Below are 21,337 nucleotides of genomic sequence, written 5' to 3'. Positions count from 1 at the left end.
GGAAGCTGGTCATCTCTTTCTGCTTTGACCCTGGAACTAGCCAGGAAGGGCGGGGAGACTGGAAGTTCCTCCATCTGGGTCCTTAGCTGGTGGGAGTGGTTTGAGGGGGTTTAGGCTTGTCACTTTGGGGAGAGGGTTTGGGCAATTCCTCCTTCACCCCCTTTTGAACCTTTCTTGGCATGATTAAAAGGGGTATTGAGTTTTGTATAAGCAAAAAAAGAAAAGGCACCTAAACTACTAAATTAAAAGAAAAACAGAAAACCTTCTAAACAGAAAAAGGGAAGAGAGAGAGATGAGTAACAGGGATCTACTGCCACAGACAAGGTGCTGCTTAGGGAGCAAAAAAAAAAAAAAAAAAAAAAGCTCTAATACACCAATTACATAAAAAGGAAAAGGAAAAAAAAAAAAGTTTCCTTTGCTCTTCTCTTATTAATTGGTGACTTCACCTCACCAAGAAGCACCAGAATAAAGGAAAAATTCACTTAGTTTCCCAGAAAAAAAACCCCTCCTAGAAATCCTCCTGTAACCTAAGAGCTAAGCAGGAATGCAGTGAACCCAGGAAAATTAGAGCTGCAAGCTGCTATAGCCTTCCCCCTAGAAAAAAAAAACTACTGTTCCCTAGTGGCTGTGGCTCTGTCCTCCTGCAAGCAAAAAAAAGGCTCCACCTGATGGTCTCTGCTGTCCCAGGAGGTGGAGAAAAAAAGAAGTAAAAAAAAAAAAAAAGAAACTCTTAACCTTTTGTTTTTGGAAGCATCAGTGGGTCTGACTGGTGAGCAGCCCTTGAGAAACGTCAGTAGCCAGAGTCCGGGAGGAGAGAAGGAGCAGATAAAGGAAGTTTTCCTCTTGGAGGGGGAGTGGGGAAGTAGTGGCAGAGGGGATGCCTAGGGGGAGAAGCAGTGGGAGGAGGAGGATGGGAGCTTAATGGAAGTAGTCTCTTTCTCCAAACTGCTAAGGAAGAGATGCAGCCCCTGCAGGAGCCAGCAGCTTCTGACTGTCATGGCTAGGAGGACTGGACCTCAAACACTTTTGTGGGTTAAAGCAGCTTGCTTCTGAGCTAGCAGCCACCTGAACTCTAGAGCCAATGAGGACGGAGGAGCCACCCAGGAAGTGAGGAGAAAGCTGGTTGACCAACCAGAAGGAGGGAGGAGGGCTTTTTGGCTTGTGAATTGCCCGGCTTTGCAATCCATGACTAAACAACCCTCAGCAGAGGGAGATTGAGAAATTGCGTGGCCTGAAGCGACAGCAGCTCTTGTCTGGAGAGGGTAGCTGAGTTTAGAGATTTGCCAGCGTTGGAACTGAGATTTCTTAAGCGTTTGCTGGGCGAAGAGAACTCTTGTCTGTTTCTGCTCCCCACCTGCTGGAGTTAGGGGCATCTTCCAGAGACGAAAAAAGAAGAAAACTGATTTACAGCTGTCTGCCTGCCTATCTGTTCTTACAATCCAGAGGCAGATCCATTGATTAGGAGGGTCACTAAGCCAGAGCAAAGGAAGGTGTTGGAGGATTTCTGCCAAAGAGAAAAAAGAAGCCTCTTAATGGCTCACCACATTCCTCAGGTTGATCTTTGTTGCCCTCATATAAACCAGCACGGGTCCCACTGCTCTTTTTTTTTTTCCTTTTGTGCATAACGACAATGACTGGAACACTAAATATTAATTTTCCTGGGTACCCATTATTTAACTACTACCTGCAGTTCGCTAAGAGTTTACAACTTTATTCAGTTCCTTCCTAATCTAGCTGGTTTACCATATTACCAGCATTTATATTTGTACCTCTTACTGAAATGTTTGTTTCTTATTGTTGTTTTCATTTGCTGATTTATATTCTGTTATTCCCTTCCCTCTTCTTATAAATGAATGCAGATATACGTCATCAGTAAAAAGCAAAAAGCTTTCACTTGGCGGGGTGATTTTCCTCTTGTATTCTGTTCTCAGGAGTGGGGAGGGAAATGGGGTCCTAGTAAGAGAAAGAAGGAGTGAATTAAGAGGGCAGAAGATTTATTTCTTCCAGTGGCTACACAGTAACCCACAATCCTCACTTTGACTGATTCTTCCCGTGGGGACAGGTGGGGGTTCTTTCTTCTTGTGCAGCTTACCGCCCCCCCCCCCCCTTCCTCCCCCTTGGCAGCAGTGTATCTGCATTACCTGAAGGCGGCGCCACATCAATAAGTGTAGGAAGAGCTTCCAAAATCCTGGCACACTTGTTTTATTACAATTTTTAAAAAATGTATGTTGCCTTATACAATTCTAACTGCTAGCTAATAATTCTGCAGAATTTACAGTATGTACATCCAACTCCAGTCCAGAGGAGGGAGTTAGGCAACAGGTCGGGTTACTTTTTCCTTTAATAAAAGCCTGCCTGCAAAGAGATACTGCTATAATCTGCTTATTCACCAACTTCACCAGGAGGGTGGTGCTGAGGCGTGGGGCAGGAGGGTTTGCAGGCCCAGATTTAAGCCTAGGCAACAAGACATAGGCAATTACCTAGGCCGTCAAATTTTAAAGGTGCCTATCACTCAGGTCAAAGAGGAGTGCCAAGTTGCGGCCTGCTTCTGATGTTCACTTCAAAGGGGTGCTGCTATGACACTTTGAACCCACGGGAAGGGCCTTCCCCCCACTTTCCTACCTCCAGGATCTCCCACCCCTCCGCTCTCCAACCCTACCATTGGGCAGCAATATCTTAAATCCGGCTCAGGGGGTTTGAGTGTATACATGTAACAAGCTCTTCTCACGTTGTTAAGCCTCGCATAAGTTTCTAAATCTAACCCCACCCTACCTCCAATAAACCCCCCATCAGAAAACCTGTCCATGCATCGCCTTCCAAGCTTACAAGTGGTATATCCACCTCTGCTTCACATGACCTTCCCTGTCATGCCTCAGAGATAGAGTAAGCGAAGGGGAAACTAAGAAATCTCGCGGGTTAGATGGCAGCGGGTCAGAGTAAGAGGGGCGGGGAGATGGGAGAGAGGCCCGATGCGCCCATTGACGACTAAATCACCAATCCCGCCCCTTCACTGGACATCAGCCAATGAGGTGGCAGAATTTGGTCGAGCCTTCTTCAAGCCTTCCCCTTGAGTTGTTTTTTAGAAGGCACGGAGCGGTCACATGACAGTAATATAGTACTACGGGCGGGTGTGAGACGATAGTTGGCTGCTGCCTTTGCTCGTACTGCTGCTCTTGCTGCTGCTGCTGCCGTCGTCGCCTGCGCTCCTGCATCCCTGCACCGACGCAGCCTCGGACCCAGGTAAGGATAACAGGAAAACCCCTGGGGGAGGCCTGTGCCATGCTGTCTCGGGGATTGCAGCTGAACGGAAGCGCATGGCACTCTGCTGTGGAGAACAGCATATCGTACTTTCATCCTGCAAGTGAGCCTGCTCGCAGGATCCATGCAATCAAGGGCTAAGCTTTGTCATGTGCTTGAATGTGTGTGTTTGTGCATGTATGTTTGTGTGCTAACATGCCTTCTTTCCAGCCATGTTTCTGTGCCCTGTGTTTTGCATTTCTTCAGTCATCCGTCCCCTGCTGGGAAAGGGTTAATGGGAATCGTGGCGTTGTTTACTACCAGTCGCTCTCTCGCAGCTGCAGATCTGAGGTGACCACGGCACTGCTTTAAGAAGGCATTTTCTGAGTGTTTTTGTGGGTCTTTTTGTTTTATTTTGGATTAAGAAGATTCATTCTTCGATTTTATTTTTTTTTCCATTCTTCGGTATTTGTGGCGTTATTGCCGGATGAGTTCTTGATCCTCCAGAACAAAAATCCCCAGAGGTCATCTACCCTGTGTGGGGTACTCTGATACCCTGGACAGATCATCCTGTGGACTGGAGCAGGATGTCCGAATAAAATGGGACTTTGGGTACCTTTCTGGCTGGGCTACATCTAACCTTCCGGGATCGGGTCAACTGCGGGTACTGTAGATTTGGGCTCGCCTGAACATATTGGACAGAACCGAAGATCGTCCCCACTGCTGCTTTGCGGAGATGGCAGTTGATCGGTGAGGGCAGGAGGGGGAATTCTCGCTGGGTATTATGGTAATAATGTTGACTGAAGGAGCCGAGTGATCCAGGGTTACTGTCGGTCATCCCGAGCTCTGGGGCCAAGGAAAGGGGAGAGGAGGAGGAGAATAACCAGCAGCACACTGCAGAAGCAAACTGTTCACGGAGGGCCACAAAGTGCGCTCAGCGAATTACCTTTTGCATAGTCCAAGGGTTGGTTTGTTTGTTTTTTTATTTTTTTTTCCCTTTTTGTCTTTGCATTTGCATAGTTGCAGAACGAAAATAGCTTCTTTGAAGGAAGAAAGCGCAGCTGTTCGGTGCTGCAAGTGGTAGCGCTTTCTGCCAAGAGATCTCCATTAGCTGAGGGGGAGATTACCATAAAAATTCCTTGTGAGCTTCACATGAATGCAAAATCAGCAAGAGCACATTCAGAGGGAGTCAAAGGAAGATCTATCCCCAATAAACAAGACGATGCAGCCTGCTAGTAAACTGAACATAAGTGCTGTGTTTTAATTTGAAAAGATCTTCTCCCATACCATGGCAAAACCGTTTTGACAATAGACCCTTAATATTTCTGTGGCTGAACAAGAAACTCAACTATTCTATAGGGTGCTTTCAATACATAGATTTTTTCTTTTTTTCTTTTTTTTGCCCATCTTAACATATTCTGCTTGTCTTTCATAGCATATACCTTTTAGAGCACATAGCAAATATTGCTTTGAATGACAGTCATTGTAATGGTATAGAGTTTATGAAGCTTAAAACTTTGGTCCTTAGCTGGGTTGGGGGCCGAGAAGGAGGCTGAAAACATTCCTTCTGCCTGCAACTGGTGGAGTGTTCAAGGCTGCAACCATAGGTCAGTGAGCGGGATAGTGTCAGCCCTTCATAGGAAAACATATTTAAGCAAGAAGATTTATGGGAGTAATGAGAATGCCTAAATGTATCAGCTTCGGAATTGTATTAAAATTATCAGTTCTTGCATTGGACATGTCAACTCCTGGATCTTCACTGTATTGCACCCCCTATTGGTTTTAAATACCATTTTCATATTTTATTCTTTTTCTTTTTTAGTTTTTAACATTTTGATTCATGGATTTAATGTTGGGAAAAAATACAGAAACCTCTTTTTGTCAATAGAGCAAGTACAGCACTGGCAATGGTACTGCCAGTTCAACCACAATGCCATGGCAGAGTGCACCAGCCCAGATCACTGCCTCCAGGTTGAGAGGCTGATTCTGTTTAGTGATGTGGTATGGGCACTGAGGGTGAGAATACCAACTCTTTGATATGAAATACTGCATTTCCCACTATAAAGTAACAAATGTCAGTCGTTGGTGCCTAGATTGAAACTGGCAAATTAGAGATAACAAGTTTTGTAGCGGCGTACCAGCACCCAGAATCCTTACTGCTACAAAACATTTATTTCTTATCATCATGTATTGTTGACTTTTTGCAGTATCGTGAGAAAAGCACTGCCAAGAAGATAAAATGCTAAAGTGGGTTTTTATGCCTTGTAGCTGTTACTCTGATTCTGTCCTATACTGGTATGCATATTGTTTATTCTCAGACAGCGAAGATTATATATAATGTGACACCAGCACAGAGAGCCAGGCTGCTGCAAAAGTGAGAGTTATGTTGTATCTCAGTCAGTTCAATTCCTTATAGGAACTGAACTTCAGCAATGTGTATGGCCAGGGAATGGACAGGTTTGTGACAGCTGTTGTTGTCGTCTTATTTTTGTGTAGGTCTGATGATATGCACATTACTGTACAAAGCAAGCATAGATTAAGGACGCAACCCATGACTAACACATTATCAAGGTACAGTAGGTAAAGGAATTTCTAGCCATGAAGGGCTCACAGCTTCTGTTTTCATGGGATACTGATCAGATGATGAAGGAATCCTTCAACAATAGGGACAGAGGGACCAAGAGAATTTACTTCTCAGCCTCAGCTTCAAAGTTAATCTTATTTTTAAAAAATGTACATTCCATTATAGGCAAAGATCAAAGCGCTTTGCAATGAAACATAACATAATCTGAATCCATTCTAAGTGGGGCTGTTTGGCCATCTGCTATACAAATTGCTTTTTGACCCCCTTAAGAGTCTTTGTTGGTCAGAAGTCAATACAATTTATATTAGACTGAACCAAATTGCTTCCTGTCATCCTGTGATTGCTGGAATGAAGCCCCTCAGATCAGAAGGCATGATCAAGTTACCAGTGGCTGAACTGTGCCCCCAGCTCCCCTCAGAGTGCCACCTTTCCACATTTGAAGTTTTCCTGCATTTCCGTGAATCACAGCATCGCCTAGAGATTAGCCTGCCATGGGCAAACTTTCTTATCCTGTCCTAGTGAAACCCCCCCTCTTCCCTGGCCTTCCCCTCCGTAAACTGTGGAGTGTTGTTTCAGGAGAACGAATGCCTATTGGAACGAGGCTCTCTTCCCCTTAAGAGATTGTTTGGAACGACTTTGAAAACGATTCCCAAGCATCCCCTCGGAAACCCACAGCGAGCTGGGCTCTCAGGATATCCACACCTACAGAGCAGGGCCAGATTAATGAGTTTTGTGCCCATGGGCAGGGCTGGAGACCCTAGAGGTGGGGACTTCCCCCCACTTTCCAGTACCCCCCACCAAAATGCTTTGGCTGTGCCCCTTTGAGGTGGATTGCTAGAGCAGGCTCCTCCTTAGCACAGTTGCACTTCTTTGGCCTGGGTAGTTGGCGCCTTCAGAAACTTGACATCCTAGGCAATTGCCTGTGTTGCTTACGCCTAAATCTGGGCCTGCAGTGGAGCCTTTCCCCACATCGAATTCCCTATCCCAACATGCGGTTCCAAGCCCTTCATAGAGATGCCGACATCGCTGTTTTGCCCCTTTCCTGCAAGCTATGTACCTGTTTCACTGTCATGTATTTCACTTATAAGCTATGTACCTGAATCATAGTGTTGAACGCCACCTTGTGCCTCGCCCAGGAAAAAGCAGAATATCCCATGGAAACAAATAAATATGCATGAGATCAATTTGCATACTTTGTAGACCCAGTGTATGCAGATTTATCTTGTGGATTCATTGTGGATATCCTAAACATTCATTGTGGATATCCTAAACACCTGACTAGCTGTGGAGTCCCAGGGACAAGTTTGGCAACCACTGTGTATGGGGCTTTTATGTGCTTGTCCACCCAAGGCGGCAGAGAACCAGTCTAATGGCTAGATGGGATGGCCAACCGGTCCTTAACTACTATCGGCTATGATGCTGCTGGTACCTTTGCTGAGATTACTTTTGGATTTGCTTTTCCTTGAGTTTGTTGCTTGGGCTACCATTTAAATGGCTTTTCTAGAAAAAGGCTTATGATCGCAGAGTTCCCCCTGGGGTTTAGAAATAGGAAATGGTGTCCAAGTCCTGACAAAACGAGGTGATTCGCTTTCCTGCCCCCCAAACTGAAGGTGGCCCTTCTGTGATGTGTAAATGCAGTTCCAGCAGGAATGTAAATATCCTCACTGTCATAAGGAGGTTGGGGAAAAATGATTTATAAAGTTCAGAAAGATGCAGCCTCCCAACCTTTTGGACTTCTTCATCTTCACAACGTTTCATTAATGTTTTCAATTCAGATTATGACGAATTCTAAGCCAAAAATAAATAAAAGCGCTTATCTTGAAATATCTTTTTTCTTAAGAAAACCACAGATACTTACGGTTCCCTCTTGAGGGCCAGGAGGAAGCCCGGTCACGAGTCCTGAGACTTCCTGGGACTTGAGGTCATGACTCCTCCTACAGTTTACCCTCTGTGTGACCTTATTTATTTAAAAATGTGTTAACCGCCTGTCAGCATTTCTGGGCGGTGTACAGTTAAAACATCCACAGTTAAAACACATAAAGAGAGACACAATATGAAAACATTAAAAAATGGCTCACTTACACAATCATCGTACTACCTGAAATTTAAAAATCACTGGGACTTAGGCGAGCCACTTTGTGTCCCCAGCTAGAGTTCTAATCCTCACCAAGTAGTAACTAGTGTGGTCCCTCTCTGCTGCATCTGGGCATCGGGATTGGTAACTTGCGTGCTTTGGAAGTATTCACTTGTAAAGCATCCTGGGATCCTGTAATTATTTTGGGGACTTGTAAGAATCTCAACACAGACCCTCAAAGACAGATGGTCTCCAATACTAGTGTTCATTTGGAGACTTTTGAGGGCTTTTCTTATTATGCTGCTTTTATTGGTAATTTTTTTTTTAATTTGAATAGGGACCAGTGATATAAAAGAAGGCTGGTAACTATTGGTTACACAAAGAGTTTGTGGTGATGCAAATAGCCCATTGTTATGAAAGTTCTTAAATATTGAAGATATCTTGACATTGCAGCACTTGTAAACATATTTTTGTGTATCAAAACTGGGGGTTATAACACCTAGAGGAGTTGGGCTTAGCATTCTCGTTCTTTCATATGTCACTCCCTTTAGGACTCTGTTTTTGATTACTTGCAGTATACATTTTGTGCCATTGGTTTCTCTTGAAGTAGCTAACTTTGATCATTCTGTTCAGATATTGACCATATCAGATGCATACAGAGTTCTGTATCTGCATGCCCTGGATAAATCCCATTGGCTATTTATGGTTGTCTGTCCCCACTGTGTATCAGATATAACCGGTATTTGCGTACAGTCACATGCCTGGTAATGCACACAGCAACAAAGCACCTGGTACCCTTGTGGCCAGACATGTTCTCCTTCGGAAAGATCACATTATTCAGCTTGCTTCACCTTCGGTCATTTGAGAACCTGTGCTTGGGCCAGTGTTTCCGTCCTTTGTGAACAGCAGAGTGGAACTCAGTAGTGCACTTAAGAGACGGTGAAGCTTGCTTTGTGTTTTAGGGCATGGTCAGTTCAGCGTCCAGGAGAGATCTTTAGGCTAATACATACTGGCTTAATATAAAACCCTGATTCAGAGTCCACATCACCAGATCACTTTATCCCACTAGTGAGAAAGTGTGAACCTACCACCCCCTGCCTTAATAGGATGTCACACTAATTGGGCACAGCATGGTGCCAGCCTTGCTAACGAGGAGTGATGTAAGAGTGACCACTTACTCCACAAAATGGCATCATCAGAACTGGGAGAAAATTATAATAATTCCTTTAACTGTAGAATCTAACAAAGTTGTGAATGCTTTCTGAAGTAAAAGTCAGAATTATTGCATCATGCTGGCTAACTGTCATTGGGCAGCGAAAAAAAGTTTTCAGGTTCTGGTTTAGATTTGAAACCTTTCTTTCCTTCTCTTTGTCTTCAGTTTTGCTTCTCAGTGCATGGTCTTCTCCTCTTCTTTTACAGTAAATATTTCACTAACATAGTTTTGCAAACTGGAAGGACACAGAGTTATGAAATTATTTCTGAAAGAACTCTTGTAAAAGTTGTGCAAACTGTAAAAAAAAAAAAAAAAAAAAAGGCTCAGACATTCCAACTTGGCTTGAGTAACGCAGCTCTATTAAATCCTGTACTGTAACAGCTAAATATGCCTCTGTGCTAGCCTGGTGGCCCCACCATGAGCACTCCCCTGCCAGCCGGGAGACCTGGTTTTCTGAGTCAGTCTCCTGCTCCTTCTGCTGTCCCAAGCACTGATTTCATGGTCATCCCTGCTAGACCCCAAAGAGCAGCTCTGGAAGCTGAAGGAGCTGCATTCTGATCTCTGGGAGATCCAAGTGCTTGGCAAAAGTTCTCAAGCAATGACAGCCCCCGTTGAGATCAGAATGAAAAAAGACAAGGACAGAGGCTTTGAAAGGAGGAATACATAGCACCTTACGATTTTGTTTTTTTATGATAAAACATGATTTCTAAATGGTTGTGTTTTTTTCTCTTTCTCTGCAGACTTTAATTTGAACTGCTGCTGATCTGGTCTATGTTGGTGAGACTCCTGTGAGGGCTTATTCAGGCATGGTGGACCATTTGATGCCTGTCGAGGAACCTTTTTCGTGCGCCACTTCCCCTGATGGATATGCAGGTGACATGTTGCTGGGAAGGAGGACGTACCAGATGCTGCCCTCTCCGCTTTCAGAAGATGACAGTGATTCTTCAAGCCTCTGCTCCTGCTCCAGCCCCGAGGCACAGGTTCTCAGCTCCAGGTTCAGGAGCACGTCTAGCCCCGAAAGCCAAGACAATATCTTGGACTACCTGCTGTCCCAGGCATCTTTGGGGACTGCTGCTGCGTCTTGGTGGGAGAAAAGGAGATCCCATGCGGTGCTAAAGGAGGAGACGTTTCAGTTTCCTCAGTTTGCAGTGGACATGAATGAACTGGGACCATTTCAGCCCACCCTGGAGGAAATTGAGGAGTTTCTGGAGGAGAACATGGAGATGGAATTCAACGTAGCAACAAAGAATGAGACCAAGGATCTGAGGACTTGCAGCCAAGCTGCTGTAGCTGCTACACAGCACAAAGACCATGTTGCACCCAGTCCTACCTTAAAAGAAGTTAAAAGTGAAGAGTCGGGCAGCACGCCTCCAGATGGTGATTCTGCCAATGGAATGTTACCCGTTGAAGGCGGGATACCCGTGATTCTTCAAATTCAGCCCGTACCGGTCAAGCAAGAGTCCAGTTCAAGCCCCGCTGCACAGCTCCAGCCTCAAGAAAACATTAAAATTGCACAGCTCCTGGTCAATATTCAAGGGCAAACCTTTGCCCTGGTGCCACAGTTAGTCCAGTCGTCGAACTTGCCATCAAAGTTTGTGCGTTTAGGGCCCGTGCCTATTGCCGCCAAACCTCTTGGACCAGGAGTCGGGAGCCATGGGCAGACGGGAATCATTGTGGGTCAAAGATTTCAAAAGAACCCTGCCACGGAACTGATTAAGATGCACAAATGTACTTTCCCTGGATGTACTAAGATGTACACAAAAAGCAGTCATCTCAAGGCGCACCTGAGGAGGCACACGGGGGAGAAGCCTTTTGCTTGCACGTGGCCTGGGTGTGGTTGGAGGTCAGTAGCCGTTTCTGAAATATTTGTTTTACATCATAAGGAAACAAACTGGGAACCCAGGTAAACATGAGTCGAAACGGACCGTACCTGGAAAAAAATCTCGCAATATGGATGTATTGGACCCTTTGAGGTCCATATTCAAAGTCTTTGTGTGGGTACATATTTTTGAGTTAGGCACACAAAAGCCGAGCTTTCAGTATTTTTCCCTGCAGACGGCATTCATTTTGTGTGCATATAAAGGGACATCAATATAAACATTGCAAAGGCAGGGCATAGCTGTAGCCGGTGGGCGCACATAGGTGTAAGTCTGGTCGGAGAAGTCACAGTCCTAAATTTTATCCCGTTAAAGTTACACGCGTAACTTATCCAGAGATCTTCAGTGGGAGACTGGTGTGAGTATCTGGAAAAAGTTACACCTGTAATTTTCTCCGGATAAATATGCCGCTTGCTAGCTCACTGCATATTGACCTCTTTGTTCTCAAAAAATGCAGGAAAATGTATCGGCTTATCTAGCAATTTTTGCTGAAGGCCAGTTTGTGCCAAAATGTTGGCTGATGGTTCGGTACAAGACTGTGCATTGTGTATTTGCAAAGTGCTCCTGAAATAAGTTCACAGTGGGAGGTCTTTCCGGCCTGGGAAATAGCGCTCAGCCAATGATCAGGAGCCTGGCAAAATCCTAATGCAGAAGGATGAAGAGTTGTGTGGGTTGGCAGGAAGGGGTGAGGGGGCATCTTTTTTTAGTTTCCCAGTTAAATAAAATATGAGGCACAGCTTATTTAGAGATGCGATTCCTGTTCCAGGCAGGATTGTCCTTCCCTTGCAGCAAAACTGAATTTTTGTGTGAGTAGTAGAGGATGCTTGGACTCAAAGATCCAGAGTGTTGTTCAGCATGCTTCTGCTTCAGAAATAAACTGGAAGGAAACGAGGCATAAGATTGGGATCACCACGGGTCAGATTATTCAGTTTGTGGGAAAAACCCTTAGTGAATCAGCCCCAGCACCAGGAAATTCAGTGCAACAGAGCCCAGTGTAGCAGAATTAGAATGTCTGCCGTAAGCAGTCGTGCAGAAAAAAATACAATTTAGTTACAAACATTTCCACTCCCAGCTGTTTCACTGCAGTCTGAAGGCCATCGAGGGCCTAAATTACAATCACCACGGCATTGAGTACAGCACTTTCTTTTCTTTTCTCTCCTGGACCTTGCTAATGACTTCTCACAAAAGTTAAACAGGAATACAACTTTTGTGTTAGGCCTGTGTGGATTTCTGTTTTGGTTGTGGCAGTAAACTTTCTGCTTGGTTTCATCGAGAGCAACATGTAGGCCCCGGAATATGCCTTCAGCTCATTCTAACACAGTGTGGTATTTCTACCGTGATATGCTACAAGCCTTTCTCATGAAGTCATCACCAAGCCAGTGTCCTCAGGCAGGATGGCCAAATGCAGGTTCCCCCAGAAAGCAAGATTAAAATCCATCCATCACTGGGCAGGAACAAGTTGGTCTGGGTATTTTGGCCTGTTGGGCACTATTTGTTGTGGCGTAAAGGACCTCTTCTTTAGCTTTGAGGAATGATGTGCCAGGGGCACGCTTACCTTATGTAAGGGAGGAGGCGTAAAGCGCTGTGGATAGTATGACTGAGGCATTCCAGCAAAACACGGGTACAGGGAGTCCTTGATACTGAATCCCTTTCTCTTGTGCTGATGTTTCCGTTAGCTGAGAAGCCACTTGTACATCACATGGGAGTCATTCTAGATCCAGGTTCTTGGATGAATTTGTAGAGCTGTCTGTATGAATGCACAAGTAGAACAGCGGGGTGTGTGTGTGTGTAAGTGTAAGAGATTTCAGGAAAGGAACCTGACTGCGGACCCCTGTCCTGTAGTGCCGGAGGCCATGTCTTTTGACAGGTGTGACTAAGCAGTGTGGTTAGGATTACATGTTATCCAATCTTAGCCTTTCCCCCGGGCATTTTTGGAAGCTCTCCTAAATCTTTCATGTTTTGTTACTACTTTATTCTCATTCATGCTGGTCATATGACTACTCCAGCCCCAAGCAGTTGCCATCCAGCTTGCTCTAGCAGGCTATCTTGTCCTACTCTTACTGAGCGCTCACTGGAGCCTTTCTTGTGGCCTTAAAGGGAAGCTGCAATGCCACTGTGCGATTGGCCTCCAGAGGGGCAGATAACAGCAGTATATCCTTCTTTGGCTCAATAATAGCTGAAAGTACCACTTCTTTAATGTTGTTCCTGTTGCCACTATCTGTGCTAGCCAATGAATTGAAGTGCTGCAGGGATTCACATATTCCGCATACCTGCACTGCCTTTAGTGTTTCAAGCTTGTTAAACCTGTGTGTTCAGTGTTGTGGGTGGATAGAACCCCAGACGGGGGATAAACACTCTGAAGCACGTTGAGGGTTCTCTCTTCCCTAACTTTTCTTTCCTTCTTGGAGGGCTAGCACTCCATAGACTCCCCTCTAATTCAGCACGTCAATGATACCCGCTCCCTTCTTATTTATTTCACTTAGTAGCATAAGGGCAAGGTTCATCTTGCCCTCAGTGATGTCTTCTAAATGCAAGGCTTGATGTATGCTAATTTTAGGTTTTGGAGAAGGAATTAGAAGCCCCGTGTTTGCAGGAAAAGTAGCACGGAACTTTCTCCCGTGGTCTTACTCTGCAGCACATGTGCGTACGGTATAGTAAGGCTGTGATTCACAGCAAAACAAGATAATTACTGTACTTGGAAACCAATAGCAGTGACCCATACGTTATTTGCTAAACATAGTGCAGCAAATTGCTGGGTATGATTTGGTTTTTACATCTGCATTCAGTCTATGTTCTCAGAAATCACCTTTCTGTGCTTTAGTTTACCATCCAGCGTTGCACAGCATTTATCTCTGTTATTTTCTTCCAAGGACGTGCATGGACGCTGTTCATAAGCAAAGCTGTGGGGGTTGATACATTTTGGAGAATAAGTTTGCGAAAGCGCCTCCTTTTAAAAGAAAAACCTCCCTGTCATTGCTCCCAGCGTTACTTCCTACGTTCTCCTAGACCTGTAGTTCTCGAAACTCGACAGCAGCTGGGTCCAGGCATGTGTCAGTTTGGGTGATGTGAGCAGCACATAACTTTTCAATAAGGTCACTTCAGGTGGAACAGGCAAGGTGTATAAAGAATTTCAGACAGTTTTGAGTTGCTGGTTATTGTTTGCTCACCATCTAAGTAAAGTGCAGGGTAAGTGAAGCTTTCACTGAATCAGAGTCAGCATTTTTCAAGTTAAAGGAATAGAGCTCTGCCTCAGCTCGCACAGGCCGTCGGGACCCGGTCCTGGCACTCTTAAACTCTATTCCACTGCATTCTGGGACTTAGGTTTTTACCAAGAGAAAGTTCCACCATGCAGTTAGCAGTTTTGAGAAACGCACGTTGACCATTCAGAACAACAACCCTGGTGAAAAGCAAATTTAAGATATGCAGCCTATCTCTTTCCCTTAATATGCCCCATTCTTCATAGCACATGGCATAATCCACGTCCGATAAAAGAAGGGACTTGCAGGACTGACTTCTCACTTTGAATGTGCTGCAGGGAGTCAGGATGCCCAAGTTCTGTTCTCAAGTTGTATCACTAACTGCAACTTTAAGTTACCAAACCGTTTCTAGTGAGCCACTTAGGATTGTGGTTTAGGTGGCATACAAATCCTCAGAATAAATAAACAAATAAAATATTGTTCCTTCTGCTCCCTTCCTCCGTTTTAGTGGCTTTTGCGTTGTGTGTAGAAGTCAGTGTGGAAGCCGATTCACCCACTGTAGAGGCGCCTGGAGTTTTAACAGAGATGCTATGGTTATTTTGTTTCCATAAAAAATATTGTATAAATCTGTAATAACTATTGATCGGTGAATTCCAAGAGGAGCAGGAGAACCATGATTTAAGAGAATGGAAGAAGGTCACAGTTCTCTAGGGAGCTCGGTAGAAGAGAGCGGTATAGAAAAGCAAGGGAGTCATTTTCAAATTGTGTCAGCCGTAGGTTAGGTGCAGTTAATTCGCCCCCATCCTGTTCATCTTTCAGCTGCAAGCACTGAAGGAAGATGGATGGATGGAGTGATGGCAGGTGGAGGTTTGTGTGTCATTTGTGTACACAGTAGAGGTACTCAGAATGCTGACCTCGGGATCTTTCTGTCATTTTGTGCCAGCAGTGAACAATTATTGCCACGCAGGCAACTATAAAAATACAGGTGCAAGGCCTTCACAGCCGTACCTTAATGGCCAACATCTTTCCAATGCTCCAACCTACCTGAAAGGGACAGGCTATAGCGAAGCAACAATTCTCAGTTTTGTCACGACGTGCTAGAGAGAGTCTTTAAATTGTTCTAGGGTGCATTCCTGCCAGAGGCATAGCTTTCTAGGAAATCAAACTTGCCGTAATGTTGACATCCTAGTTTCGGTTCTCTGCTTCAGTAGGCATCTGCTATATCTCAGTATCCTGCCATGAGTCAACTTGAATTCTCTGCACACAAGGATTGCCTCTCTTCCACTACTGTGCCGTGGTGTTCTTTACATCACTATATTTAAATACTTAAATAATAATTTGGTTGAAAGAGGCCCTTAGCTCCTTGAGTTTAATCTCCAGACTATCTGCACTGGGACAGTGATCTCTTTCAGGCTCTTTGCGTTGAGCCAGATGTTTTGTAAGAGGCTGAAATGACTGTTTTATACCTGAGAACACAGTAGACGATACATGCGTTACTGCAGTGAAAGGGCAGCTTAATGCAAATCCCACCTGCAGTCCATATGATCTGTTCTCACACTGTGAAGGGAGCCGATGAAAAGGCCAGTCATGACTCGGACACACTGTCCTGCTTGTGATGAATAATAGCTGCACCACATTAGTATTAATTTCTAATGCGATGGCCACCAGATGGTTCTTTGGAGACCAAAACAGTTGTCGAGAAACCTAATTTTGTTTTGGTTTTGTATTTTTATATCTGTCGTACTGTTTTCATAGTCAAAGATACAGGACTACAGACCTCAGAATAATTAGGGGTAAGGAGTAAAAGAAAATAAAAACTATGCATGGCTAAATAAGCCCTTTACAAGTTAGTCTCTTTATTCAGTGTGACCTTCAAGGCAATTATGCAAGCTCTTGTCATTAATCTATAATAAAAAAACAAAACAGCATTTTCTCTGAAGGGATAATTCCTGTGGGCACGTTTTGCATAGACAGTGAGTGGGTAATGTCTTTTAAATCCCCTTAACATTGATTGGGCCAGAGCCTGGGCCTCCTGCATTCACTGTGACCTCTTTCTGTAGTAAATGAATTCAAGATAAGCGCAATGTGAGTCCTAACAGGATCGTCAGAGGGGTTAACTGAGTCCAGACTGTAGGTTTTGAGTTAAATATAATGTATCTTTCCAGTCAGAAAGCTCCCATTCTAAACAGCAAAGGACCAAAGCTTACCTGTTTCTCAGTCAGGGGTTCTTTTCTCATGACAGTTTAGGCAGGAGATATATATATATTTTTTTTTTTGCAGCTGAGAAACAAAGAGCCTCCCCTCATCCACTGTCTTGGATCACAAATGGAGGGCAGAACCCAGAGGGGCCTTCAGAGCTCCCCAGACTGCCGTGGAGTGAGTCCCCCGCCGCAGGGGCCGAGAGCAGACGTGTGGTCATCCCTGCTGCCATCCTCACCTTCTCCTGTGTTTTTTCCCTCTTAGGTTCTCCAGGTCGGACGAGCTTTCCCGACACCGCCGCTCTCACTCTGGAGTAAAGCCTTACCAGTGCCCCGTGTGCGAGAAGAAGTTTGCCCGAAGTGACCATTTATCAAAGCACATCAAGGTGCACCGATTTCCCAGAAGCAGCCGCTCTGCACGCACAGTGAATTGACCCGCGGGGGTGCGGCACTTCTCGGACGCAGAGCACTGCACTACTTGATACCACCACAGATGAATGTTTTACATCCTAAACTTATATGAGAGGGTTGTGTTTTTTTTTTTTGTAATTCTCTCACTTCCCTCTTCCCTTGGAAATTACAGTGTTTTATTTTTAGCTGCTTTTCTGCTGCTCCTGGAAGGATTTACGAGCACTTTTGTTGCACGTGAAGTACAACGCTGGGACTGCTGTAGGGCTTCTCACTGTGGGCTGTGCTGGGCTGGCTGAGCTGTGCCCCCTTACATGGAGAAGGGGTGCAGAGTCTGATCCTCCTAACGCACCGCACTGGCTGGTCTTTCATGTACTAACATCTTTTTTTTTTTTTTTTTTTTAAATAAACAGAACCTGAAGTTTTTGATCCAGCCTCATGAGCGGCTTCTCCGAAATGTCCTTACAAACGTATAAGGCCAGGAGTGGAGTGGAGGAGTAGCCTAGTGGTTAGAGCGGTGGGCTACAGAGCAGGGTTCGAGTCCCACTGTTACTCCTTGTGACCTTGGGCAAGTCACTTTACCCTCCATTGCCTCAGGTACAAACTTAGATTGTAAGTCCTCTGGGGATAGGGAAATACCCACAGTACCTGAATGTGTGATCCGCTTTGAAGTGCTGCAAAAAGTGGAATAAAAATCAGGGACTGTAATGTTCACTGAAGGCCAATACAATGGGTGAGTTCATGAGGCCCCGAATGTCTTTTTAGGAAAAGGCAGTGCAATACCGGTTTCACCTTTAAATTACCGCTCCCATTCAGCCGGTCCATTTTCAGCAGGCTGCCTCCCTAGTAATATGTGCTGGTGAGCGTCAGCCCACATAGAGCCAACCGATTGTCAAACGCAGGCTACCGGTGCACGTTGTGCTTGAAGATCTGCTGGATCTGCAGCAACGCACAAAACAGTTACACGGTGTAAAGCGATGGCGTTACGCACACGCCCGTTAGCGGTGTGCCTACTGTGCACTTACATTCTTCAAATGGAAGTGAACTTGCGCCTCTGAAGCGTCAGGCCCTTCCTCTTCCCCATCCCGCTTCCTTTCTCTGCAGCCAAAAGTACAGGCGGACTTCCTGGAGGCTGAAAAGCCACGCAGTCAGGTCTGGCAGGTTAACTCTAGTTTTACCAGCGTAAATGCCTTAACGCCATATTTACATTAGTGTAATGGCAGATAAGCCAAAAAACTCATACCTTAAAGGAAATGTATTGACTGCTTCCAATATGGTTGTCAACTTAATAGCAACAACATAGAACATGCCGGCAGGTGACGTGTGCAAGGCCCCTCTTTGTCTGTTCATTCTCCCTTCAGCCTCCCTCCCTTCCCCCCATTAGGAAATCATTCTGCATCTCCACTACCCTTTCTGTGAAAAGAAAAAAAATTGCTTATGTTACTCCGGAGTAGACCCCCTACGCCTCCTGTTAAGAACATACCATGCTGGGTCAGACCAAGGTCCATTGAGCCCAGAGTCCTGGTTCTGACGCTGGCCAGTACCTCTCCCCTTCACCTTCATATTGTGATCCCTTGGCCTAGATTTTCTTTTCCACTGAAAATAATAAATACAGTTGCTGGGGCTTAATCCTTAAGCAGTAAATACAAAAAAAGTGATGTATCTGCAACTGTTTCATTCTGGTCTCTAAATTACTGAATAGTTTTGTAGTTCTCTTTCAGGAATTTTTTTATTTTTCTTATTTTGAAGTCCTCCTGTCTAGAACTTGGTAGATTACAAATATCTTCTTTAGTTCTTTTTCTTCAGATGTTACCAGTCAGGGGAGGGGTGGGATATATTGGTCTATTCCAACTGACCAATTGTGAACTAAAACACTGTGATTCTGGTCCGCTGGCCATAAATAATGACTAATGTATGTATGCTAGACCCCCAGTGCTAGTTCCCGGTGCTGCATTTAGTGACGCATTCCTTTTGTTCTGTAGAAGATTAATATACATGAACTGAGGTTCTCTCACATCCTGTGAATGTATGTAAATAATCTGTAAATAGATGCATACATATTAAATATCTTTTAATAACATATCAAGATTTGTGTAAATTTGAAGCAAAAATATCTATGAAGCCATTGTATATAAATTACAGTTCTGTATATTTTATCTTCGCCCTTCGTAAGATATATTTACTTTGGCAATAAAATCAAAATGGAACCTTATCTACACTGTGTGGTGAAGAATTCAATGCTTTCTGCTTTCTTTCTCCGTCGGGCCGATACAGTAAAAACGCGGGAGAGCGGGCGAGCACCCGCTCTCCCTGCGCGCACACAGGCCACTCTCCTGGGCGCACGATACAGTATTTTAATTTATTAAAATTAGGCCCGGCGGTAAAAAGAGGCGCTAGAGACACTAGCGCGTCCTTAGCGCCTCCTTTTTGACAGGAGCGGGGGCTGTCAGCGAGTTTGACAGCCGACGCTCAATTTTGCCGGCGTCGGTTCTCGAGCCCGCTGACAGCCACGGGTTCGGAAACCGGACGCCGGCAAAACTGAACGTCCGGTTTTCAACCTGCGAGCCGCGGGCCCATTTAAAAATTTTTTTTTTTTTTACTTTTGTAAACTTTCGGGACCTCCGACTTAATAGCGCCATGATATTAATTCGGAGGGTGCACAGAAAAGCAGTTTTTACTGCTTTTCTGTGCACTTTCCCGGTGCCCGGAGAAATTAGCACCTACCTTTGGGTAGGCACTAATTTTCTGAAAGTAAAATGTGCGGCTTGGTTGCATATTTTACTTTCTGTATCGCGTGGGAATAACTAATAGCGCCCGCAACATGCATTTGCATGTTGCGGGCACTATTAGGTTTGGGGGGGTTTGGACGCGCATTTTGGACGCACTATTACCCCTTACTGAATAAGGGGTAAAGCTAGCGTGTCCAAAACGCACGTCCAAATGCTGGCTAACTGTGCGCTCTGACGGAGTGCACTGTACTGTATCGGCCTGCAAGTGTTGGTGGTGTCCCATCATACCCGCCCCTTAAGGGCCCTGGGAAACTCTGCTACCACCTGGTGCTTGCCTTGATTCAAGAAGACTTCAGTGGATGTGCTTTGCACGTACGTTTGCACCAGGCATGAAACAGATGAAGAAACCTTGGCTATGAGTTCTGCCTTTAGGACTGGACAATGATCATAAGGCGACAAGTGCACTATCCCAGGGGGTCTGTGTACTAGAGTTTTATGGAAGGCTTTGGACAATGTGGTTTTCTGAGTTTGTCTCCAAGGAAAAAGCCTTCTTATCCGAGAGAATTGGAAGGTGGTGTTTACTGGAGTTAAAGTCTGTTATTGTGATTTTTTTTTTTTCTGTAGTGCTGATGAACCTTGCCACATAGTCCAAGGTATAGGCAAATACTGTAAAGAAACAGAGAGGCACAATAAGAAAGCGTAAACAGGTTCATATTAAAAAAAAAAAAGAGGACAATTTCGTTTGACCTTCAGAACTAGGTTAGAGTCAGGTCAAATCCACAAAGAATCAAATGTTCCCACAATTTTAATGAGATTTTGAGGGGTGTGGGACTCTAAGCTGGGCTGGGTTACAACCACAGTTACCTTTAGGTAGAACACAAAGGGATTAATGCAAGTGACACGGGAAGGCTGAAGCAGAGGGTGTTACCCTTGGGAGGAGTCTTCTCACAGCATCACTCAGCACCCTGTTGCCACTTTACTTCCTTCCCAAAACAGCACCTGTGTTAGGGCTTTAAAACAGGACTCAAAAGTACTGTAGGCCTGTGTGATGGATGCCACCCATGGGGGCAAAATAGATAATGAAATAATAACAAGTCCTACAAGACCCCTAATAGTAACATTTCATTTTGTTTCTTCCAAAAACCTGTAAATCTGTTAAAGAAGAATCAGAAGAGAGCTCATGGGGATTCTTTCTGTCTTTTAACACTGTCATCGCTCAAACAGGGCTAATGTCATCGCTCAAACAGACACTCAACTTTACGAGCATCCCTTTTCCTAACCTGACTGCCGGCACACTAAAAAAAAATTGTTTTTTAAACGTTCTCCTTTTTCTGTTCCTCTGACTTAATAACACCACGATAATAAGTCAGAGGAAGCACGGAAAAGCAGTATTTTCTGCTTTTCTGTCAACTTTTTGGTCTCCTCAAAACTGAACGCCTGCTCAGGGCAGGCGTTCATTTTTGAGGGTAAAAATGTGTGCATTGGGCGCACATTGTTTTTTTTGCATTAGGGGGAAATAGCTAATAGCCTCATCAACATGAATTTACATGTGATGAACGCTATTATCTGCACACTCTATTGGACGCGTGTTTTGGACACGCTAACCCCCGTTTTGCATCGGGGGTTATGGACGCGCATCCAAAATTCAAGCCTAATTGCGCGTTAAGCCGTACGCTGCGGCCAGTGCATGATGTTGCATCAGCTTGACAGAGAATTCAGCTAGGAATGATAGATTCATCTCTAGAGAGAACCATTTTTTTTTCATCCATTAGATTACTTCATTTCTTTATTTAGACACAGTGCGCACTCTAAGTTGGAGT

General features: G+C 44.7%; 1 protein-coding gene across 4 annotated transcripts; it reads left to right on the top strand.

Moving 5' to 3' along the window:
* Positions 1-1,193: 1,193 nt before the first annotated feature.
* Positions 1,194-17,212, top strand: KLF15 (Kruppel like factor 15). Of its 4 annotated transcripts, XM_029601362.1 has the most exons (4): positions 2,449-3,240; positions 5,734-5,808; positions 9,849-10,951; positions 16,646-17,212. In XM_029601362.1, exons 3-4 carry the CDS (start codon positions 9,915-9,917, stop codon positions 16,812-16,814), a joined length of 1,206 nt encoding a protein of 401 aa, XP_029457222.1. In that variant the 5' UTR covers positions 2,449-3,240; positions 5,734-5,808; positions 9,849-9,914; the 3' UTR covers positions 16,815-17,212. The 4 variants fall into 4 exon arrangements, with proteins under 4 accessions (XP_029457221.1, XP_029457222.1, XP_029457220.1 ...); XM_029601361.1 differs by lacking the exons at positions 2,449-3,240; positions 5,734-5,808 and adding an exon at positions 1,194-1,553; XM_029601360.1 differs by lacking the exon at positions 5,734-5,808 and having other exon boundaries at positions 2,452-3,240.
* Positions 17,213-21,337: the final 4,125 nt, after the last annotated feature.

Source organism: Rhinatrema bivittatum, chromosome 4, assembly GCF_901001135.1.
Source record: "Rhinatrema bivittatum chromosome 4, aRhiBiv1.1, whole genome shotgun sequence".
In the NCBI taxonomy this organism is placed as follows: Eukaryota; Metazoa; Chordata; class Amphibia; order Gymnophiona; family Rhinatrematidae; genus Rhinatrema; species Rhinatrema bivittatum.
The sequence above is the reverse complement of the archived record's forward strand: the minus strand, read 5'-3'. Positions and strand labels throughout refer to the sequence as shown.

Coding starts and splice junctions, on each gene's coding strand:
- KLF15 (XM_029601361.1), top strand. CDS start 9,915: ATGGTGGACCATTTGATGCCTGTCGAGGAACCTTTTTCGTGCGCCACT. Junction 10,952..16,645: donor TGGCCTGGGTGTGGTTGGAG/GTCAGTAGCCGT, acceptor TTTCCCTCTTAG/GTTCTCCAGGTCGGACGAGC.